This window comes from Athene noctua, chromosome 19, assembly GCF_965140245.1.
Source record: "Athene noctua chromosome 19, bAthNoc1.hap1.1, whole genome shotgun sequence".
Taxonomy (NCBI): domain Eukaryota; kingdom Metazoa; phylum Chordata; class Aves; order Strigiformes; family Strigidae; genus Athene; species Athene noctua.
The window spans coordinates 7,389,682-7,407,102 of record NC_134055.1 but is presented as its reverse complement, the minus strand read 5'-3'; the positions used below and the strand labels follow the sequence as shown (position 1 = coordinate 7,407,102).

Sequence of the window (17,421 nt, the reverse complement as noted above, 5' to 3'; positions counted from 1 at the left end):
AAAGATTTGATATAAGTTTTCTCTGTTACAGTCTTGGGCAGTGGCTAGCAGCTGGGTTTGCCCATGTGAGTTGGAGATTTGGCCCTCCTATGAGTTCAGCCTCCAGTGGTTGCCAGACATTGGGTCTCACAAGGGATGCACAGCCTGAACCAGAATCAAAAATTTCCTGGAGCCACCTGTGTGGGAACAGGGACTCTTCCTCTCCCAGGAGCCCTGCAAACATCTCCCCAAATTTCCCAGCTGTCTTATAGCTGAGCAGGGGTGATGGGAGCCACCACATGAGGAAACACTGCCAAGCAATCAGACTTCTCCCCGACCTTTAGGATTCAGTTGCAACTCTATGACACTTGGGCTCATTGAAGAGGCAGGAACATCTCACCATCTGTGAGTTGCTCAATGGGTCTTCCCATCAGCTGAGAGCTGAAAGGAACATGTCCTACACTGCTCTGAATGAAAATGAAATTAATCAAAATGCAATGTAGTATATTCTGCCAACCATAACTAACAACTCCCAGGTTTAAACCCAGGAAAGCACCACTTACCTAGCTACTTCTACCCATCTACTCAAGGTAACGCTATCTTAAGACTCTTAAACCATTTTAAGACATCTCCACACTTCCGTGCTTCCACCCCGATCTCACTGTGCAATCTAAAGAAAAACCTCAGCCTCTAGCAGATGGGTCAGTCACCAGAACGGTCATTGCCAGAGTGCAGAAGTAATGAAGGTAACTCCAAATAGCTAGGTGAGGAGGTTATCTTTCACCAGATACCCTTAACTTGCCTTAAACTGATAGATTTTCATGTATATTCTCATGTACATTCAGCATCAGAAAGAGTCAAACCAATTCCTTAGTAACCAGTAAAATCATACTGGATGCACAAATTCAGGCTCCAGCAGAGCTGCTCACTGTAATTCTCATGGCTGGAAGTGGCAATGTGGTATGCTGTGACATGGCACAAGGGGGCCTTGGCATCACCTTGTAAGGTTTTACTGTCCCTATGCTAACAGTAAAACAGAATGCCACAATAACAGGGACTCTTTATGAGGTGAGCTCACATCTGAGAGGCATGATGTGCCATTAAGTAACACCATGCATTTTTTTAAATTTACCAAATGGGCTAGAGCACTGCACCAGTAGGCAGCGTGCTCTGCTCAGCACCCTTCAGACCTTTCCCCAGGTCTGGCTTCCTCAGCTTGCCATTGCTGATTGCAGCCTGCAGGTTTTTTGTTGAAGTCACAGGTAATTTAGCAGTAACCACCACCAGGGCAGTGTACAAATACTGCTACAGTCAGAAAGGATTTGTGATCAGCAGACTGTCTGAGTACGAGCTACAAGAGTCAGACCACATACACAGTATACACAAGAAGCTACTAAAAAGACCACTCCTTGCAAAATTCCTTGAGCTGTCTAAAACCCCCTAAAAACATTAACTTCTTTCTGTAGTGACCTGAAACAACAGTGTACAGCAAGGCTGGTAACACCAAAGACCAAAGCTACCCCCACCCCAGCTCATTTTCTGTTAAGGCAAATCTTTGACTAGGAAATGCAGCTGCAGAAAGCAGCCACTGCTTTTCTTGTCCAACAGGTAGACTTGTGCTTGCTGGTCCTGGGTCACTGCAACCAGACTTGATTTCATAGGCAGGGAGAAAACAACTCGGTTTCCCAAAGCTAGTTATTACAGAAATAGCTTTAGTTGCTAAGAATAGCAGAGAACTGGTGTCAGAAAATAGAAAAGGAGCAGCATCGCACACTGATTTATCAGTGCAACAGCAAAAAATAGCACCCCAAATGTCACTTTGGGAATATTATTAAGAGGTAAGCCTGGATACTCTGCCTCCTGCTGTAAAGCACGCTTACATTTGTAATTAATACCATTAGTGCAAAGAGCACTGCTTACCTGAATGAGGAACCATGGGAACAGATTCAAGAACACCACCACCACAGCCCAGGACTCCTGTACTGCCTGCTCTTGCAGATCTAACCCACTTCCAGGACTGTGATCACAGGCAAGCATGAAAGCTCCAGACAGTAAGCCAAAGCATTTTCCCCACATCTCCCAAAGGTTAGACAGAACCATATCTGTCTAGCCATCTTCTTTTAAGCCTGAACAGTTTTCAGTGATGGGGCTTAGATGGCTGTTACACACCCCTTGCTTTATAGGTACCAAGTGAGAAATGTAGTTTTTCCAGTCCTTCCCTGTTTCATATTCCAACAGCAAAGCATCCCTGTATTTGCCTGTTCCAGGAACTGGCATTATTCTATACAAGTGAGGCTTGTAAAGCTGTGCTGTTGCCGAAGCAAAAGCTCTTACAAAATCAAAGAAGTGTATCCTTCTGAAAGATGCTTGTTTTTACCACAGTCATCCTCCTCCAGTTACCCAAAGCTTCTGCTTTTTTATTCACTCTCATGTCAAGAGGGCTTATAGCCAGTGCCTTCTCAAAAAATCACAGCTCCTCCTTGCAACAAGAGCTTTGATACTTCCTCTGTCTTCTGACCCAGGAGCTCTAAAACTACACGCCCAGGTCTAAATTCTACAATGAAATGGCCCCTTGAATGACCTGCAAGCCTCTACACAATCAACAAAAACCCCCCACTAGAGTGTTATTAAAGTTCTTTGCATCTTTTGGACTGTTTGCTATAAAGAAACAACCAATCCTGCCCATTATCACCACGGTTGCTTCTGCTTACCTTCCATGGTGAATTGGCAAGTGTTTGCGATGGATCCCATGGCTCCCCTCCACAAAAGCATTGGGTGGTTTGTGGTACACAGAAGCCAGAGACCCAATATGGCAGATCAACTCATCTAGCAGAGTTGGTTCAATCAGATCGGTCTCCTCAGAAATAAGTGGCTTTTCTGAGAGGACCACTTCTTTGGCAGTCACGGGATCCGTGGAAAGAAGGCGCCAGTAGATGTAGCCACGATCTCGCAGGTCTGGGTTGTCAGAGTCCTGAGAAAGCAATACATCGGTCACAGGTCTGAAGAAGACTAACACCTGTAATCACTTATTTTTTCTCTCAGTGATTCTGTTGGATTAAAAAACCCCCAACCATCCAGTAGCAACACACACTGTTACCACAAACACCCCAAAATTAAAAATGAGAACCAAAGTGTTTTAATAACTAGCTTTCTGCTCAGCTGGTCAGGGAACAAAAACCCCAGGATTTACATCCCACAATTGCCCCAACCTGCAGAGCTATCAACTGCTGTCCAAATTCTCCTGCCACTTGACATAACAATGAACTCCAAGGGGGTGTAGACAGGAGAAAAGAACACAAGCTGAAATGAAATTAGTCTGTCACATACTAAGAGCAGATATGCAATACTGCGTATTGTAACAGAATGATCCAAGGTTCTTGGAAATAGATGACTTAAAGGCACTGCTGCACAAAAAGACACTGCAGAGCTACAAGATAGATCTTAGTAAGCCATAGTCTTCATACCAAAAGAGATCTTATTTATCCTGCCTTTTAGTTATCTAATGAAGTATGGGAAGATGCTAATGATACACAGTTAGGATACTTCATCAGTTCTCCAGATGTCAATAATACCCTTGTTTTACTGCAGATACTTCTGCCTCTGCATGAAGTGCTAATTATTTCCCTCCTTTTCAAACGGCTCTGCCCAGAGCAGCAGAGCGAGTGGTGATAGTCTGTAGCTAATGTTCTAGGGAGAGGGAGGTGGTGTGGTTTTATGGTGTGGTGCAATGTTTGAACTGTTCATGGAAACAAAACCTGGGATTTTTAATCCCCATGTCAACAGAGTAACAGGGCAAAAAGTTTCTGAGTCTTTTTTTCCTCCCATAAAATTCTGGCAACATATCATACACCTCATTAGCCTTCCTCCTTGGCATTTCTTTTCCTCTGCTGTGATGTCATTCACGCTGCTGCTGACATGCTACAATCTGCCTCTCTGCTGTCTCAAGACATTCTCAGGCACACAGCAAAACCTCTATTTGTAACCAGACTGACCACGCTAAGCTCATTTTGCTCATAAGGACCTAGATACAATGTCTGGATCAACTGATAGATTTCTCTGCAGTGCTGTTTTTCAGTTTGATGGTGGAGTCGTGGACTCTTTATACCCTTCACCCTTAACAATTCCTCTAAGATTCTCTGCATCCTGCCTGCAGCAGGCAGCTCAAGATCAAGCAGGGCTTCTGCAAGGGTAGACATGAAAGACCACATGCTCCAATCTACATGCAGGCACATACAGATTGAAGACTGACTGTTTCTTCCCACAGCCAAATAAACAGACTTTAAAAGTTCAATAAATCTACTGAAACAAGAGACTCAGCTCTTCCCTTTCCACATTTCTCCCAATCCTCTGCTCTCCAGGGTCTGGAACCACACCTGTGGTGCATACCAATGAGCCCACACTAGCTTAGTTACCCACCCATGCCAGACAGACAACAGCAATGGAGATGTGGAGGCTCTGGCCATCCATTAGGTTATGGGCTTGCCAGGGACCTTGATCACTGCTGCACATCTGTGTCCCTCCCAGTCCCAGCTGCTTCATTGCTATTTTTGTGTTGGCTGGACTAAGCTGGCTCCTGCTACAATCACACCTGCAGTTTGCTGTGCAGACATACCCTTAGAGACACTCAGAGTGCAACAATACCTAAGCTAGGGAAAGAAACACACATGTAATTACTCTCCCACTCAAGTGAAAAACAGTATTTCTACCTAGAAATCAGACCTTGAAGCATAAGGCCTTTTAGTGTTTTACAGCCAGTTATCCTACACTGACTTATTATTCATATAAAATACAAGCAGCCAGACTGAATCAACATTTGTGACAGAGAAAAAACAGACGCCTATTATATTCCTAGGGTGCCATTAAGTGTTTGGTGACTCAGCATGGTGGGTTTTAACACTTAGTACCTTTCTTCTGCTGGCTTAGACAAATGATACAGCATGCCCTTAGCCCACCCTTCTCTAAAGAGGAGCTGAGAGCCTACCTAATAGCAGGCTTTGAAGCAAGAAAAGCAGGCCACAGATTTCTTGCCGCTGACCAATGCAACACCCCCAAAGGGATGAGTAAAAGTTAAGTCCACAGCCATGACTTCTTGCAGCAGAGGACCAAAAAAAGCCAGCTGATGACAGCCTCCAGGTTTTCTGCTCAGAAACAACTGCAACCCATTCAGAACAGATGAGAGACTATTTTCATCACTTGACACTGGTCTGGAGCGGAGCTGCTCTGTTTGGGCTACACCATCACACTTTCACTCCAGTCATTACAGCCAGGGGGACTAGGAGGATTGGCTGATGTCTTACCCACTCCTGCCACCAGGACGTCCACTTCTGTCCTCCAGAGCTACAGTGCTTTTGTCTGCCAGCTCAAGTCCAGCCCCACCTGCAGTGATCTGAGCTCATAACTCAGCACCTCATCCATAATGAATCCAGGTCTTAACCCACTGTTACAGCCTCCAGCAAGGATGCTGTCAACCAACGTGGCAGCTAAGTACAAACAAAAAGAACCCAAACCTCAGTTCTTTCTTTTTCATACCACTGCTTAAGCTTTGCTGTTCATAGAAGTAAGTCTTTGCCATGCCCAGTCATAGCTCCAGATGTTTTAACTGCAAGCCACCTTCAAGGAGATAGCATTTTGGTTTCTTCGTAACTCTACCCTGTCCCTAACTTTTCATTTAGTGGGGGAACAGGGAAGGAATTAGGATGAAGCAAGAGCTAGGAAGGAGAGAGTAGATGCCAGATGGCATGGTAACAGGCACAGAGCAGCTCCTAAGCGGAGTCTCTTTGGGAGAGAGGGGAACACACTTGAATCCTACCTATGGCAAAGCTGACTGGGCTGACAGATGGGAGATAACACACAGCAGGTCAACACAGAGTCTGGAGGGCTCTGGGTCACTGGGTATCTTGGCTTACCTGTGTAGCCAGGCTGAGGACCTGCTGAACCAGCTCTTGTGTCTCGGAAGGCTTTTTTAAGAACAGCTTCACTATAGCAGTCAGTAACGTGAGCTGCACCTAAGAGAAAGGGACACAGTAGAGATTGGAAAATCCATCCATGCTTTAGCAATGTCTCTCAAGTCTCTATATCCTTTACTGATATAAAACTCAAGTCCTACACTTTATAACAGCATTACACTGTTCTTTGCCAGTGAAACCCATTACAATGAGACTCAGACTCTTGCCTGTTGCAAAACACTTTTGCAGACAAGTCCCCAAGCACACTGAGATTTATGTCATACTTTCCTGCATCTCATCACCATTCTTCTGTATATTCTGGTCCCTAGCAGGGCTATTCCCCAAGATGTATGCAACGTCTAAAAACCCCTCCTGTCTTATCCTTCCAAGAAGAGAAGTGTGGGAGATACAGACAACACAGCGGGTCTCCAGACTCTCAAGAGTTTTATCTTAGCAAAATACTGAAATTTTCATTGGGAGGTACTTTCTGACCACTACAGTAATATTTAACATCTGTCCCATATATACACTGTATGAAACACTACACAATTTTACCTGAGTACTTTCATCATGGAAGCCCTCCAGAAAACTCTCCAACAGCTCATCTGCATTGTCAATTCGTTCTGCATATTCTCCCACTATCCAGATCATGGCGGCTCTGGCATCTGGTTCATCCAGGGAATCTAGGTTCTCGCACAGAGTGGCAATGATGCTTTCATACCTGATTTGTCAGAGTACAGGTGGGTTACTGGGGTGAATCCAACTCATATTACTCCATCTTTGCACACATCATTCTGCAGAGAATCCTGCACTGAATTACGTCTTGTATTTCTATGCAACAAGCAGCATTTTCACTCAGAAAGTGTGATGATACAGAAGATATTCCTAGGATTTTTCTTTTTCCAAGCTGAGCACTAATATCTCACAGGGTTCTCAAAAGATTTTCAGTTCTGTTAATCAGCAAGACCACTCAGATGTGGCACTCAAGACAAAGCTGCCTCCCCGTCTGTTTTGATCCAACTGTTCAAACCATGAGTCTGTATCAGATCCCGTAGCCTCACTGGCATCTTCAGACTGGTAACTCTAAACTGGATATTACACTTCCCCAAAGGCTTTGCTGTAAAACAATGCCCCACACTACTTAGCTTCCCCTATTCCCACACGTGGGTATTCCTGTCATAAGCAGGCAATCCATCTTGTAACTGACAGCAGGAATTGCCAGAGAGGCCTGCAAACGTCCCAAATTACTTTTTAGCTGATTGTGAAGTCTCTGCTAGAAGACACTGATGCTGTTCTGTAGCTGAAGAGGCAAAACCTTACTGCAGAAACATCTTAAAAGAAGTTGACTACTGCCCAAGCCAGCGAACACCAGCAGTGTTTTGTTCAGCACAATCTGACTGGGATCTCAGATCATGAAAGCCATGAACTTTCGTGGCCTTGTGTATAAGCCTTCTAGAGGAGCCAAGCAAAACCAGAAGCCTGATGCTGTAAACTTGGTCAAATCTTCCTTCTGGCATTCTCTGCAAGAGCTTTACTAGCTTTTGATTAAGGCTTATATTCAGCATCAATACGGGGAAGGATAAGCTTTCAGTTCAAACTAATAATGTGTTGGGCTGATACCTCATCTAGAGCCAACATCTGAATCCTACCGTACTAGAAGCTAAAATCAGAACGGACACTGCTTTTCAGAAACACAGCCACCTTTGCTTCAGAGCCCTGGTAAGCTATGCTGAGTGAGCTTTATGTTGCTCTATTCTGATGCTAGCAGGTGAGGGCTTCCAAAAACCTTACACTGCTTTCACATACTTGTTGGGGTACTTGCGGAAGATGTCTCTGATGACAACGATGGCCTCCTGGACCACGTAGTTGACCTTGGTCTGGATGAGGTCGAGCAGTGTGCTCACGCAGCGCTCCGCAGATTGCTAGAGAAGGACAGAACAATACAATTAAAACAAACTGAAGAAACACTCCTTCCCAGCCCACAGCACATGCTGAGGAATGAGACATGCATATGAGAAAAGGCCCAGAGGGGGAAAGCAAAAGGACAACAGCTACCAACTCAGTATGCATGTCTAGAAAAAAACTACAGGTTGACAAGTGCTTATGCATTACAGTGGAGATACAGCTGACTCCAGCTCCTGCAAAAAGTAACAACTGAAGCAACCGTGCCAGTAGATAGCTGGATCACCACACAAGAGACCTTCAGAATATTGCCTGAATTACTGCCTACATCACCCTCTTACTGGCTAGCAGTTGAAACAGGCTACCAAATGAGCTCTCTTGCACTTGCCCAAGCTGTGGCAACCAGAGCAGGGAGAGTTTTGACTGCTGGAAGGTGTTGGGGGAAGCTAGAATACAGAAAAAAACAATGCTGTCAGTCATGCTGCAAGAACAGCAGCAAAAAGCTGCTTACGCCAGCAAGACATTCAGTATTTTTGGGGTGAGGTCACTAGCAACATGTGAAGATAGAGCTATAAATAGAAATTCAGCTGTAGCTAATGGAGTTTTCACATTAAATAGTCCAAAATTCCCAGCCACAGGCCTTGTAAGATAACAAGGACTGGACACTGGCATGCTCCAGGAACCAGAACTGGAGTTAGAGGCAAATAATTCAGGGAGGTCTATTCCCAAATAGCACAGCGAGGCAGGACATTACGGGAACAACCAACTCCAACACCGGAGAGTCTCAAATAAGGACAGTGATTTGGCTATTAGCAGAGCACATATGAAGCCTCATTAAACAGCTGGTGATTAATGTGAGCAGCAGACTGCTCATGACACTGCCTAGGCAGTCACCATCAGAACATTATCATAAAACATTCAGGATTGAGACAAAGATCGTAGGGCACAAACAATAGTGATGTAGGTGGATTTTTCAGTTCAAGCGAGCTAACAGTCCCCTTCACTTTTCAGAGCACTTGAAGGCTGGGCAGGAGGAAGAGGAATGAAATGGCATTTAGGTCACAGGAATCAGTTTTTTGAGAATGGGCAAACATCTCAAGGATAAACCTCAAGACTTACAGAGCTGAATTTGGGACAAGCAGAGGCTAAAACTTCTTGGTGATTTCTTGCCCTCATGACTCTAGCTGTGGTCTTACAAACCCAACCTACAAGTGCAAACAGTGCAATGCTGGCATGGGGATCAGCTGAGAGAGGAAACACTACACACCAGCATTTGCTCTGTCTTTGCAAACTGGCACTAAAGGCAATAAGACTCTCCCCTGAATTTCACACCAAAGAGAAAAAAATCCAGTACAATTGGTTTCAGAGTAACAAAAGTTATAATATAAAATTATATCACTGGCATCGTATATTTTTATGATACTTTGATACTTTTCCCTCCTTAGCATGGCTTTACAGGTACTATGCTACTATGGAGGCAGTGAAATGGCAATTTGACAATGTCCTGCTCTGATCTCTTCTCCTGATCAGGAAGATTTGAGGCCTGTGACCTGGAAGACTCTTCCATTTCATGGAGACTGACTATGGACCTGGCTCCACACAGACTGACATTGCTCACAGTGGGAACCCCCCTCAAAGTCCTTGCAAGATAGATGCTTCAGAGCTTGTAATTTCATTGTTTCTCAACAACTTTCGCTAGATGTTTTAACAAGTGGCCTTAAGGGGCACTTGGGGTAAATCTTTCCTAAGCCAACTCTACTCTACAGAAGCTACAGTATCAGTCATAGTGTGCAACAAGCAGTCCAGCCCTGTCAGAGCCTACAACTAGTAAAGCTTTAAGAGCTGCAGAACTCAAGGAAAAGCAAATTAAGATTTTTCTTTAGATGTTTCAAAGTGCGATTTTTCCAGGAACAGCACAACATCCACTTTGAAATATGCAGTACCGATTTCTAGCCCAAGAGTCTCTTGGAAAATGAGCAGTCATGTGCACACATGCACAGTAGAGCAGTCCCTCTAACAAAATTTCCCTGTAACAAAATAACATCTCAGTTCACCCCATCCCTTGTAAACACATTGCTATTTGAAGGTGGACATCCCTGGGGACTGTGGTACCCTGCAAACTGATTAAAGAGTGCCCCAACTAGAACAGCTCTCAAGTTGGAGTAAGGAAGGAACCAACCAACATCAAAATTGCTTTGTTTTTCTGTAGAAACCAAATGAAAGCCTGCAAGATTACTGAAGCAGCACATACCACACCCACAGCCATAAGCCTTAATGATTTCTAAGAACCAGGCTGCTGGCAGAATCTCCTAGAACCAAAACAAATCCCCCTCTAATATGGCTCCTTCTGCTTCTCCTTCTCTCCAGAGGAATCACTATTCTTACTGCACCTCCTCTCATAGGATTCCTTACAATCAAAGCATCAGATGACTTCTTCACCTAGTGCTGTCAGTGGAGGAAACCAATGTGCAAGCCACATACCTTCACCTCATCCTGTCAAGTCTGGCTACGCCACACAGTTTGCTGTAGATATGCTCAAGCTAACGCTGAGCCCAGCCAGTCTATCCATGCAAAACGATGATATTGTGACATCCCACAAATCAAATCACTACTTAAGCCTGGGCAAAATCCACCAGCCTTGCTATTCAGCGTAGGTACTGCTTACGTTCCCAAAACAAACGCTACCTCTGCTGTTTAGAAGCATACACTGCTGTGCAGCACGTCACAGCAGACAAATTTATTTACTGTCTTACTCTTCTAGGAGAGACAATTAGACAAAAGGTAGGATCCTTGAAGGCAGAGCTGCGGTTCTCTGTGAATACTCATTCATCAACAGCTCCTGCCAGCTGTGCCCTATGTTGAAAAGCAGATTTCTAAGCCTTAGGAACTTGGACACTGATGGCTGAGAGAATGCTCTTCCATTAGTCATAACTCACAGTGCAAACAGCCTCTAGTAAGCACAGATGCACTGTGGACAAGGATTAACCTAGAGATGAGGACACTGTAATGAGTTGTTCTATATTTGCCCTCTTTAAATCTGGCTTTTGTCAGAGGAGTAAACAGATCTCATCTTTAGCAGTAGTGTCTTCAAAGAAGCATTGCTAAAAATCAAGGTTAGCACTACTCACTGAGACAATTACACAGAGGATCACTGCAAATTTGCTGGGACTATTATCAGTCCTTTCATACTGAATAGGGCCGTCATGGTATCAGGGATGGGAAGAAAGAATGTAGGGGATGAGGGCAGGAAAGGGTAAAAATGCCTAAAACCACCTAGATACTACAGGAATACAGCACCTTTCATGTGAAACTAGGACAGACACATGGTCTGCAAGATATCCTAGTGAGAATGTCCCTGCTTAGAACTAAAGCAAACTCCCACTCCCCAGCACAAGCACTGCTACAAAAAGGGCTGCCACCAGCTTCTAACTTCTCAGCAGCCCTCTTCCATGCTCAGGAGCATTTTCTTCTGTCACTGCTGCGGCTCCATCCCGTCAGCCTCTCGCCTGCGTGCAACATGGAAGGAGCACTCTGGTATTCTGAACTGCAGACATGAAATAAGGGGCAGCGATCACCTGCTCTCCTGGGCCACGCTTAAAAGAAAGTCCATAGCACTGATAAGCCTTTAAGAGCTGAAGAAAGGAAGAAAAGGCTGGACAGGCAGTCAATTCTCTCAAAAGGACAAAAACTGGTATTCTCTTTACACAGACTTACAGTAGTTTAGGTAAAACCAGAGAAACCTGTGCACTGACAAGATACTCAGCCAGACACGATTAGGTTTTTAAATCTGCTGTCAGAAAATGCTCATGGGAACATACTTCAGCAAAAGCTAAATGAGCTCAGCTGAAATTAGACCACTTATGAGACATTTTGCACTCAGTTATCAGTTTACTGGAAAGTACCAACACCACAGCATAAGTCTTCCCTCTCTTCACAGAGAAATTAACAGGGACATTACTCAAAAAAAAATTCTATTATGAAGATTTTGGTGCATGTTCAACTGGCAGAGGACATTTCAGATTGTTCTTTTGGATAACTGCAGAGGTTCTTGGGAACTTATTTGCTTAAGCATCTAGGCTAAAGAGAGTACTTTCCAAATGAAGCACAAGCTATTTGGACCTTTAACACTAGATAAGCAGATAGAGTCACTCTGTGCAAACTGCACTTAAGTGCCCCAAATCTCTGTAATTCTATGCATGTGTGTTCCATTCAGCTAAGACCGGGGTGGGGACAGGACACAAAACATTTCATAATACTGAGTTTCTCTGAACAATCTCCTCTCCTTCCCTCCTTCAGAAGGTCAGGCCACAGCTATTAAGAGGTCCTCATGGAAAACTGGACACTGTTCCATTGAAGCCAGTGCAGTAAAATATTCCATCAAGGATGATTTAGCTGCCTTGCTCTGTCTGCAAGCTGAGGTCTGAGAGGAGCACACCACCCTCCTGTGATGTACTCAACTGGAGCTCACGAGTCCTACTGTTCGACTGGAGCTTTGCCCATGAGCATGATGTATCCAGATCACTTAATTGCCAAGACAGGAGCAAAGAAACTTTGCGTAATGTGGAAATGAGACGGCAAAGCCTATCATTGTTTTTGAAGACAGAGAAACACAGAAAACCTCAAGATTCAGATACTTGCCTCAACCTTGATGGCACAGCGCCCAATGGCTCGGACAGCCTTGCGCACAAAGTCAACGTCCACCTCAGTAGCGTATTCCTTCAGCTCTGCCAGGACCTGCAGAGAAGGCACACCAACATGAGTCCCTGCGGTCACAGAGAGAACATCCCACTCTGACTAGTGATGCAACTTGAATACCAGAACGTGAGCAGGACGTATTCTTCCACAGCTAGCCACACACATTCAAAGCTACTACAGTCAAACCCTGTAATCAATCTCTACTTTTGAAACCCACTGGTTTGGTTTAGGCTGGTCAAAGCGAAAAGATGACTCAGTCTAGATTATTTTCAAATTCCCGTGAACAAAAGCTGGGGGTAAAAATCAGCCCTGCCAAACTTAAATTCCTTCTTACACTGAAAATACAGTGAAGGAGGGGCCACATCCATACATGTAGATTTTATGTATGGCTAATTGTACTTACTGCTCTACATTCCCTGTATGCAAAGCTCTCAGCCACAACATTTTTGATCTGTCAGATCCTTAGGACCAGAGGAGGCCATGAAGATGCTTGGGGGGCTGGAGCACCTCCCCTGTGAGGACAGGCTGAGAGAGTTGGGGGCTTCAGCTGGAGAAGAGAAGGCTCCAAGGAGACCTTAGAGCGGCCTCCCAGGACTGAAAGGGGGTACAGGGAAGGGGGGAGGGACTCTTGATCAGGGGGTGTAGTGAAAAAATGAGGGGTAACAGTTTTAAGCTGACAGAGGGCAGATTTAGATTAGACAAGAAGAAAATTCTTCCCTGTGAGGGCAGAGAGACACTGGCACAGGTTGCCCAGAGAAGCTGTGGCTGCCCCCTCCCTGGAAGGGTTCCAGGCCAGGTTGGACAGGGCTTGAGGCAACCTGGGCTGGGGGAAGGTGGCCCTGCCTGGGGCAGGGGGGTGGGAACTGGATGATCTTTAAGGTCCCTTCCAACCCAAACCAGTCTGTGATTCTATGATTCCCCTTTTCTGTGCTGAGATGAACATGTGAATCTCTACTAGATCTAAAAGGAGATGATCTGAGGACGCCCTAGAACAGCTATACAGAGATAACAACAGCACAAAAGTATTTCCCCTCTTAAGATCTACAATTTTGTCTCTTTTTTGTTTGCTAATGAAAACTGAACAACGGCTTAAAACAGGACGTGCTGGGATCTTAGAGACCACTAAAAGGTTACTTTGTCTTAAACGAATCACTTATTTAGAAAGATTGATTAAAAAAAAAGGAAAAAAAAGGCTTTACACAGTCTATATTCCCTTAAAGTCTCTTTTGTTTCAGTTTCTCATGTCAAACATGACATCAGGGATTTCACTGTGATGTCACAAACAGACTGCAAGGGAGAGGTGAACAGCACAAAGCAAGACTGAAAAATCTCTAGTCGATGCAAATTGCTCAGAACAATGACAAGATAAAGAGGCCTTGAATGGCTAGACTGCAGACAAATAAATCTGTAAGGAGTAGACAGGTCATCTGTGTTTTGAAGTTTTATTATTTCCTTGGATGATCTATGTTGCACAGTACTTAAAGCACCCAAGTTTAGTAGCTTACGCTTTTCAAATACTGCCCAAGCCTGAGTGATGTAGATACAACTGGTCTGGTGCCTTGGTCTAGATCAGGCACAGATATGAAGATTCCTGACAAGCTACAAGCCTGTTCTCCTTGTGTCTCATTTCATGGCATCTTTCTGATGAAGCTCGGGTTGTTTTTAGGAACTCCTCTTTAGAACCAGGAAGAGATTCACTCTCTGCAGATCCCAGTCCCAGACTCTGTCCTCCAGACACCACTGCCTTATCTAAACATTATGCATTAAAACTGGTATGGAGCCTACCAAGAGTAAATAAAAAAATTCTGAATACATTCTCATGGAAACTGATTTTTAAGATGTTTTCCATGTCCCCAACACAAAAGGCTTTTGTTACTTTTTTTTGTTACCTTGCTCTGTTCCAAAAAACATCAGAGGAGAAAGCTGAAGAGAGCAGCTTAAAAGTATCACATTAAATGAAATCACTCAGTGACAATAACAGCACTAACCAGAGGCATTAATCATTCTGTATTAGTGTTAGGCCTTGTGGCCAGGGTTGCACTTAAGAAATTTCCTTTAAGAAAGAGATTTGGATTAAAACATCAAATCCAAAGAGAATCTATGTTGTGTAAAGGAGTCTCAATTCAGTTTAACTTTAGCTTTGTGCTGTTTCCACTCTGGAAGCGAGCTGAGCAAAATAAAGGTTATTTTAGCTCCGAGAAGTGCCTGTGCAAGAGTTTAACAATTTAACTAATACACTTGAAATTCACACTTCAGTAATGTTTGGCCTTTCTGAATGCCTCCCTTATAGGAACACCTCGCTCACTTGAAACAAGCTTCTCATTCCAACCTTAGCACTAGTAGTGACTCATTTGACAGGAGACATCAGCTCTCCTCCTGGAATTGTAATCTGTAAAACAAGATCTACCTAACGTTCATGATAAAAGACATACCATGCTATTAACATTTAAATTATGGAGGAAACTCCAACACCTCCCATTAAGTAGCTGCAAAGAGCACTATACCCCGGACAGTGACGCCTAAAAGTCAGGACAATACTAGCAGCAGCTGCATACACCCTCATGCAAGGACCATGAGAGGATCTTCCATCCTCAGAACACATGCAGAACACAGCAGAAGTTCCTCAGCTGACCTGAGCAATGTTTGCTTGAGAAGCTAGGCGGATCATGATGTCCAGTTTCTCCAGTTTGACATAGATGGGGTCGTTGTACTTCACAAAGAACACCTTGATTTCCTGCTTCAGGATTTCAGGCCTAGAGAGAACATATCATTGTTTAACTCAAGACTGGCAAAAACAATGGGCTCTATCCTAACCAGAGGTATCTTTTGTTTAGAAATCAACCCAAACAGTCACTGAGAAACAGGATGGTGTAACTTTGTGTCCAGGACATGCAAACATACAAGGAGAATAATTTGAAGAAAGTTAGAAAGATGAAGAAAAAGATTGTTTAGATACAAAATGCAGAATTCAAGTCTCTAACTACACCTACATCTCTTTTTCCTCCATTTGAACTGCTGAGCCAACCATTGCAGGCAGTCAGTGGGTGACAGTGTGTTCAGTGAGACAGTAACATCCTTACCTCAACGCAAAACCCACCTACAAACCCATTTTCTGACTTCACTTGCAAGATGCCAGTGCACAGTAACTCTGCCCTGAATAAAATCACAATGTGCTATCCAACCTATCCCACCTTTCCATCAAGGAATAACAGTATTTAAACATGCATGTGGGAGTAAACTGGTGAAAAAACCAACCCACTGTACATCAGTATGTCACCAGGCTGGTTCTTCTATGCTGAAGAGAACAGCATAGACACACTGAGTTTCTGTGAAACGTACAGTTAAGACTCCTTTCTATTTGCAATCTGATTTATAGTCTAATGAGAGGGCAGTTCTTGCTGCTTTTAAAAAGGTGGTGAAGAGAGAGACAGGTAAAGAAATACTATATGATGCTGGTATCACAAGTATGCTGTTGCCTATGTCAGGCTACCAGAGTCATGAGACTGTTTAATCCAGGTTCACATCCCTCGAGGGACAGATTAAACAAATTTCTGTGCACATGAAAATATCTGAAGGTCTGAGATAACCAGATGCCCTTCAACAACCCAGGAATAACACCCCACCGAGGCTTTACCTTTTCTGCACAATCAAGTTGATGTTCCTCAGGGCAACATACTGAACTTCAGGCTCTCCAGATAGCAGGGTCACCAGTGGAGGGGCAAGTTTCTTCAGCAGCATGTTGTAATAGTCGGAGTCCTTGGGAAGAAGTTCCAGGAATTTCATCAAGACCTTCACTGCTGACAGCACCACCGCGGAGTTGGCGTGAGACAGCCGAGGGGTCACCCGTTCACAAATACTGGAGACACAGGAGTAAGAAAGGGTTCACATGTATTTCAGATCCTTTCTGAGTTTGGGAGATTGTACATGGCTGAAGCCAGCTTCTCAGACATTACTTGGATTTGGTTTTGTTCACAAAGAACAACCAAAGTCCTGTTTTCCTGAACACAGCAGGAAGCAAACAAAAACTACTTCTCTCACAGCTTCAAGTTTCTCTCCTGTCACAGTTCGCTCAGGAACTCTTCCAGCTCTCAGCTTTACAGACTAATGGATGTTCAGTTATTAGTGCTTTCTGGCTTTGCCTGGTGGTATTCTCTATTTCTGTGATCTCGTCTGCCACTTACAAACACAACTTTAACAAAACAGCTACCAGAAAAACACTTTAGCCCCCATGAAATCATTTGGAGGTGATACACACTTCTGGTTGGCTTGGGGGGGTTTGCTGTCATCTCAACCATTTACTTATGAAAAAAAAGGTTTCCATTACTCTGAAGACAGAGGGGTGACCTAAATACCCTCCCAAGTCTCAGCTTCACCACTTGTCTCAGTGGATCCTACAATCAACAGCATCCTAAACAACCCATCCCAAGCAGAAAGGAAGTTTGGGTTCATATGGTCTTTCTTACAGCATCTGTCAAGTTTCTTCCCACCCCCTCCTGCATATTGCTAACCCAGAACAATCTTATTCCCATCTGTGCCTCCTGAAGTTTATTTCCCTGAAAGATTTGCTTTCAGCCACCCTGGAAGGGAAGCAGCATGGCTAAGCAAAGAGCAGAAGAGTCTAAGTCACAGTTGAGGGCAGTCGCCAGCTGACTCTGCCCAAGGTCACCTGGCACCCAAAGCTCCTTCATCTCTCCATGCACAGCGGTAATAGCACCAGCCTTGTTGTAAAGGAGAACACTATATAAAACCAGGTGCTGTCATTCTCCCATCTGAAATGAGAGGAAAGCTCTGAGAGTCAAACTCCACACAAAGGAGTACAAGTAGTTACTGCCCATTCAGTTTTATACGTGACTCTTCAGAGGAATTACGGGTGAGGAACTGGGACATGTTCACAGTTGTT

At 44.2% G+C, this 17,421-nt stretch overlaps 1 protein-coding gene across 3 annotated transcripts in view; it reads right to left on the bottom strand.

The window, feature by feature from the left end:
- The window catches only part of AP2B1 (adaptor related protein complex 2 subunit beta 1), a 79,340-nt gene that overhangs the window by 39,303 nt on the left and 22,616 nt on the right, over positions 1–17,421 (bottom strand). For all 3 annotated transcript variants that reach the window (XM_074922509.1, XM_074922512.1, XM_074922511.1), the window contains exons 7-13: positions 16,156–16,377; positions 15,154–15,274; positions 12,465–12,560; positions 7,731–7,846; positions 6,480–6,645; positions 5,886–5,984; positions 2,691–2,950 (exon numbers count right to left, since the gene is read on the bottom strand). In XM_074922509.1, the coding sequence (XP_074778610.1) occupies positions 2,691–2,950; positions 5,886–5,984; positions 6,480–6,645; positions 7,731–7,846; positions 12,465–12,560; positions 15,154–15,274; positions 16,156–16,377 (1,080 nt within the window). The remainder of the gene's footprint in view (positions 1–2,690; positions 2,951–5,885; positions 5,985–6,479; positions 6,646–7,730; positions 7,847–12,464; positions 12,561–15,153; positions 15,275–16,155; positions 16,378–17,421) is intronic.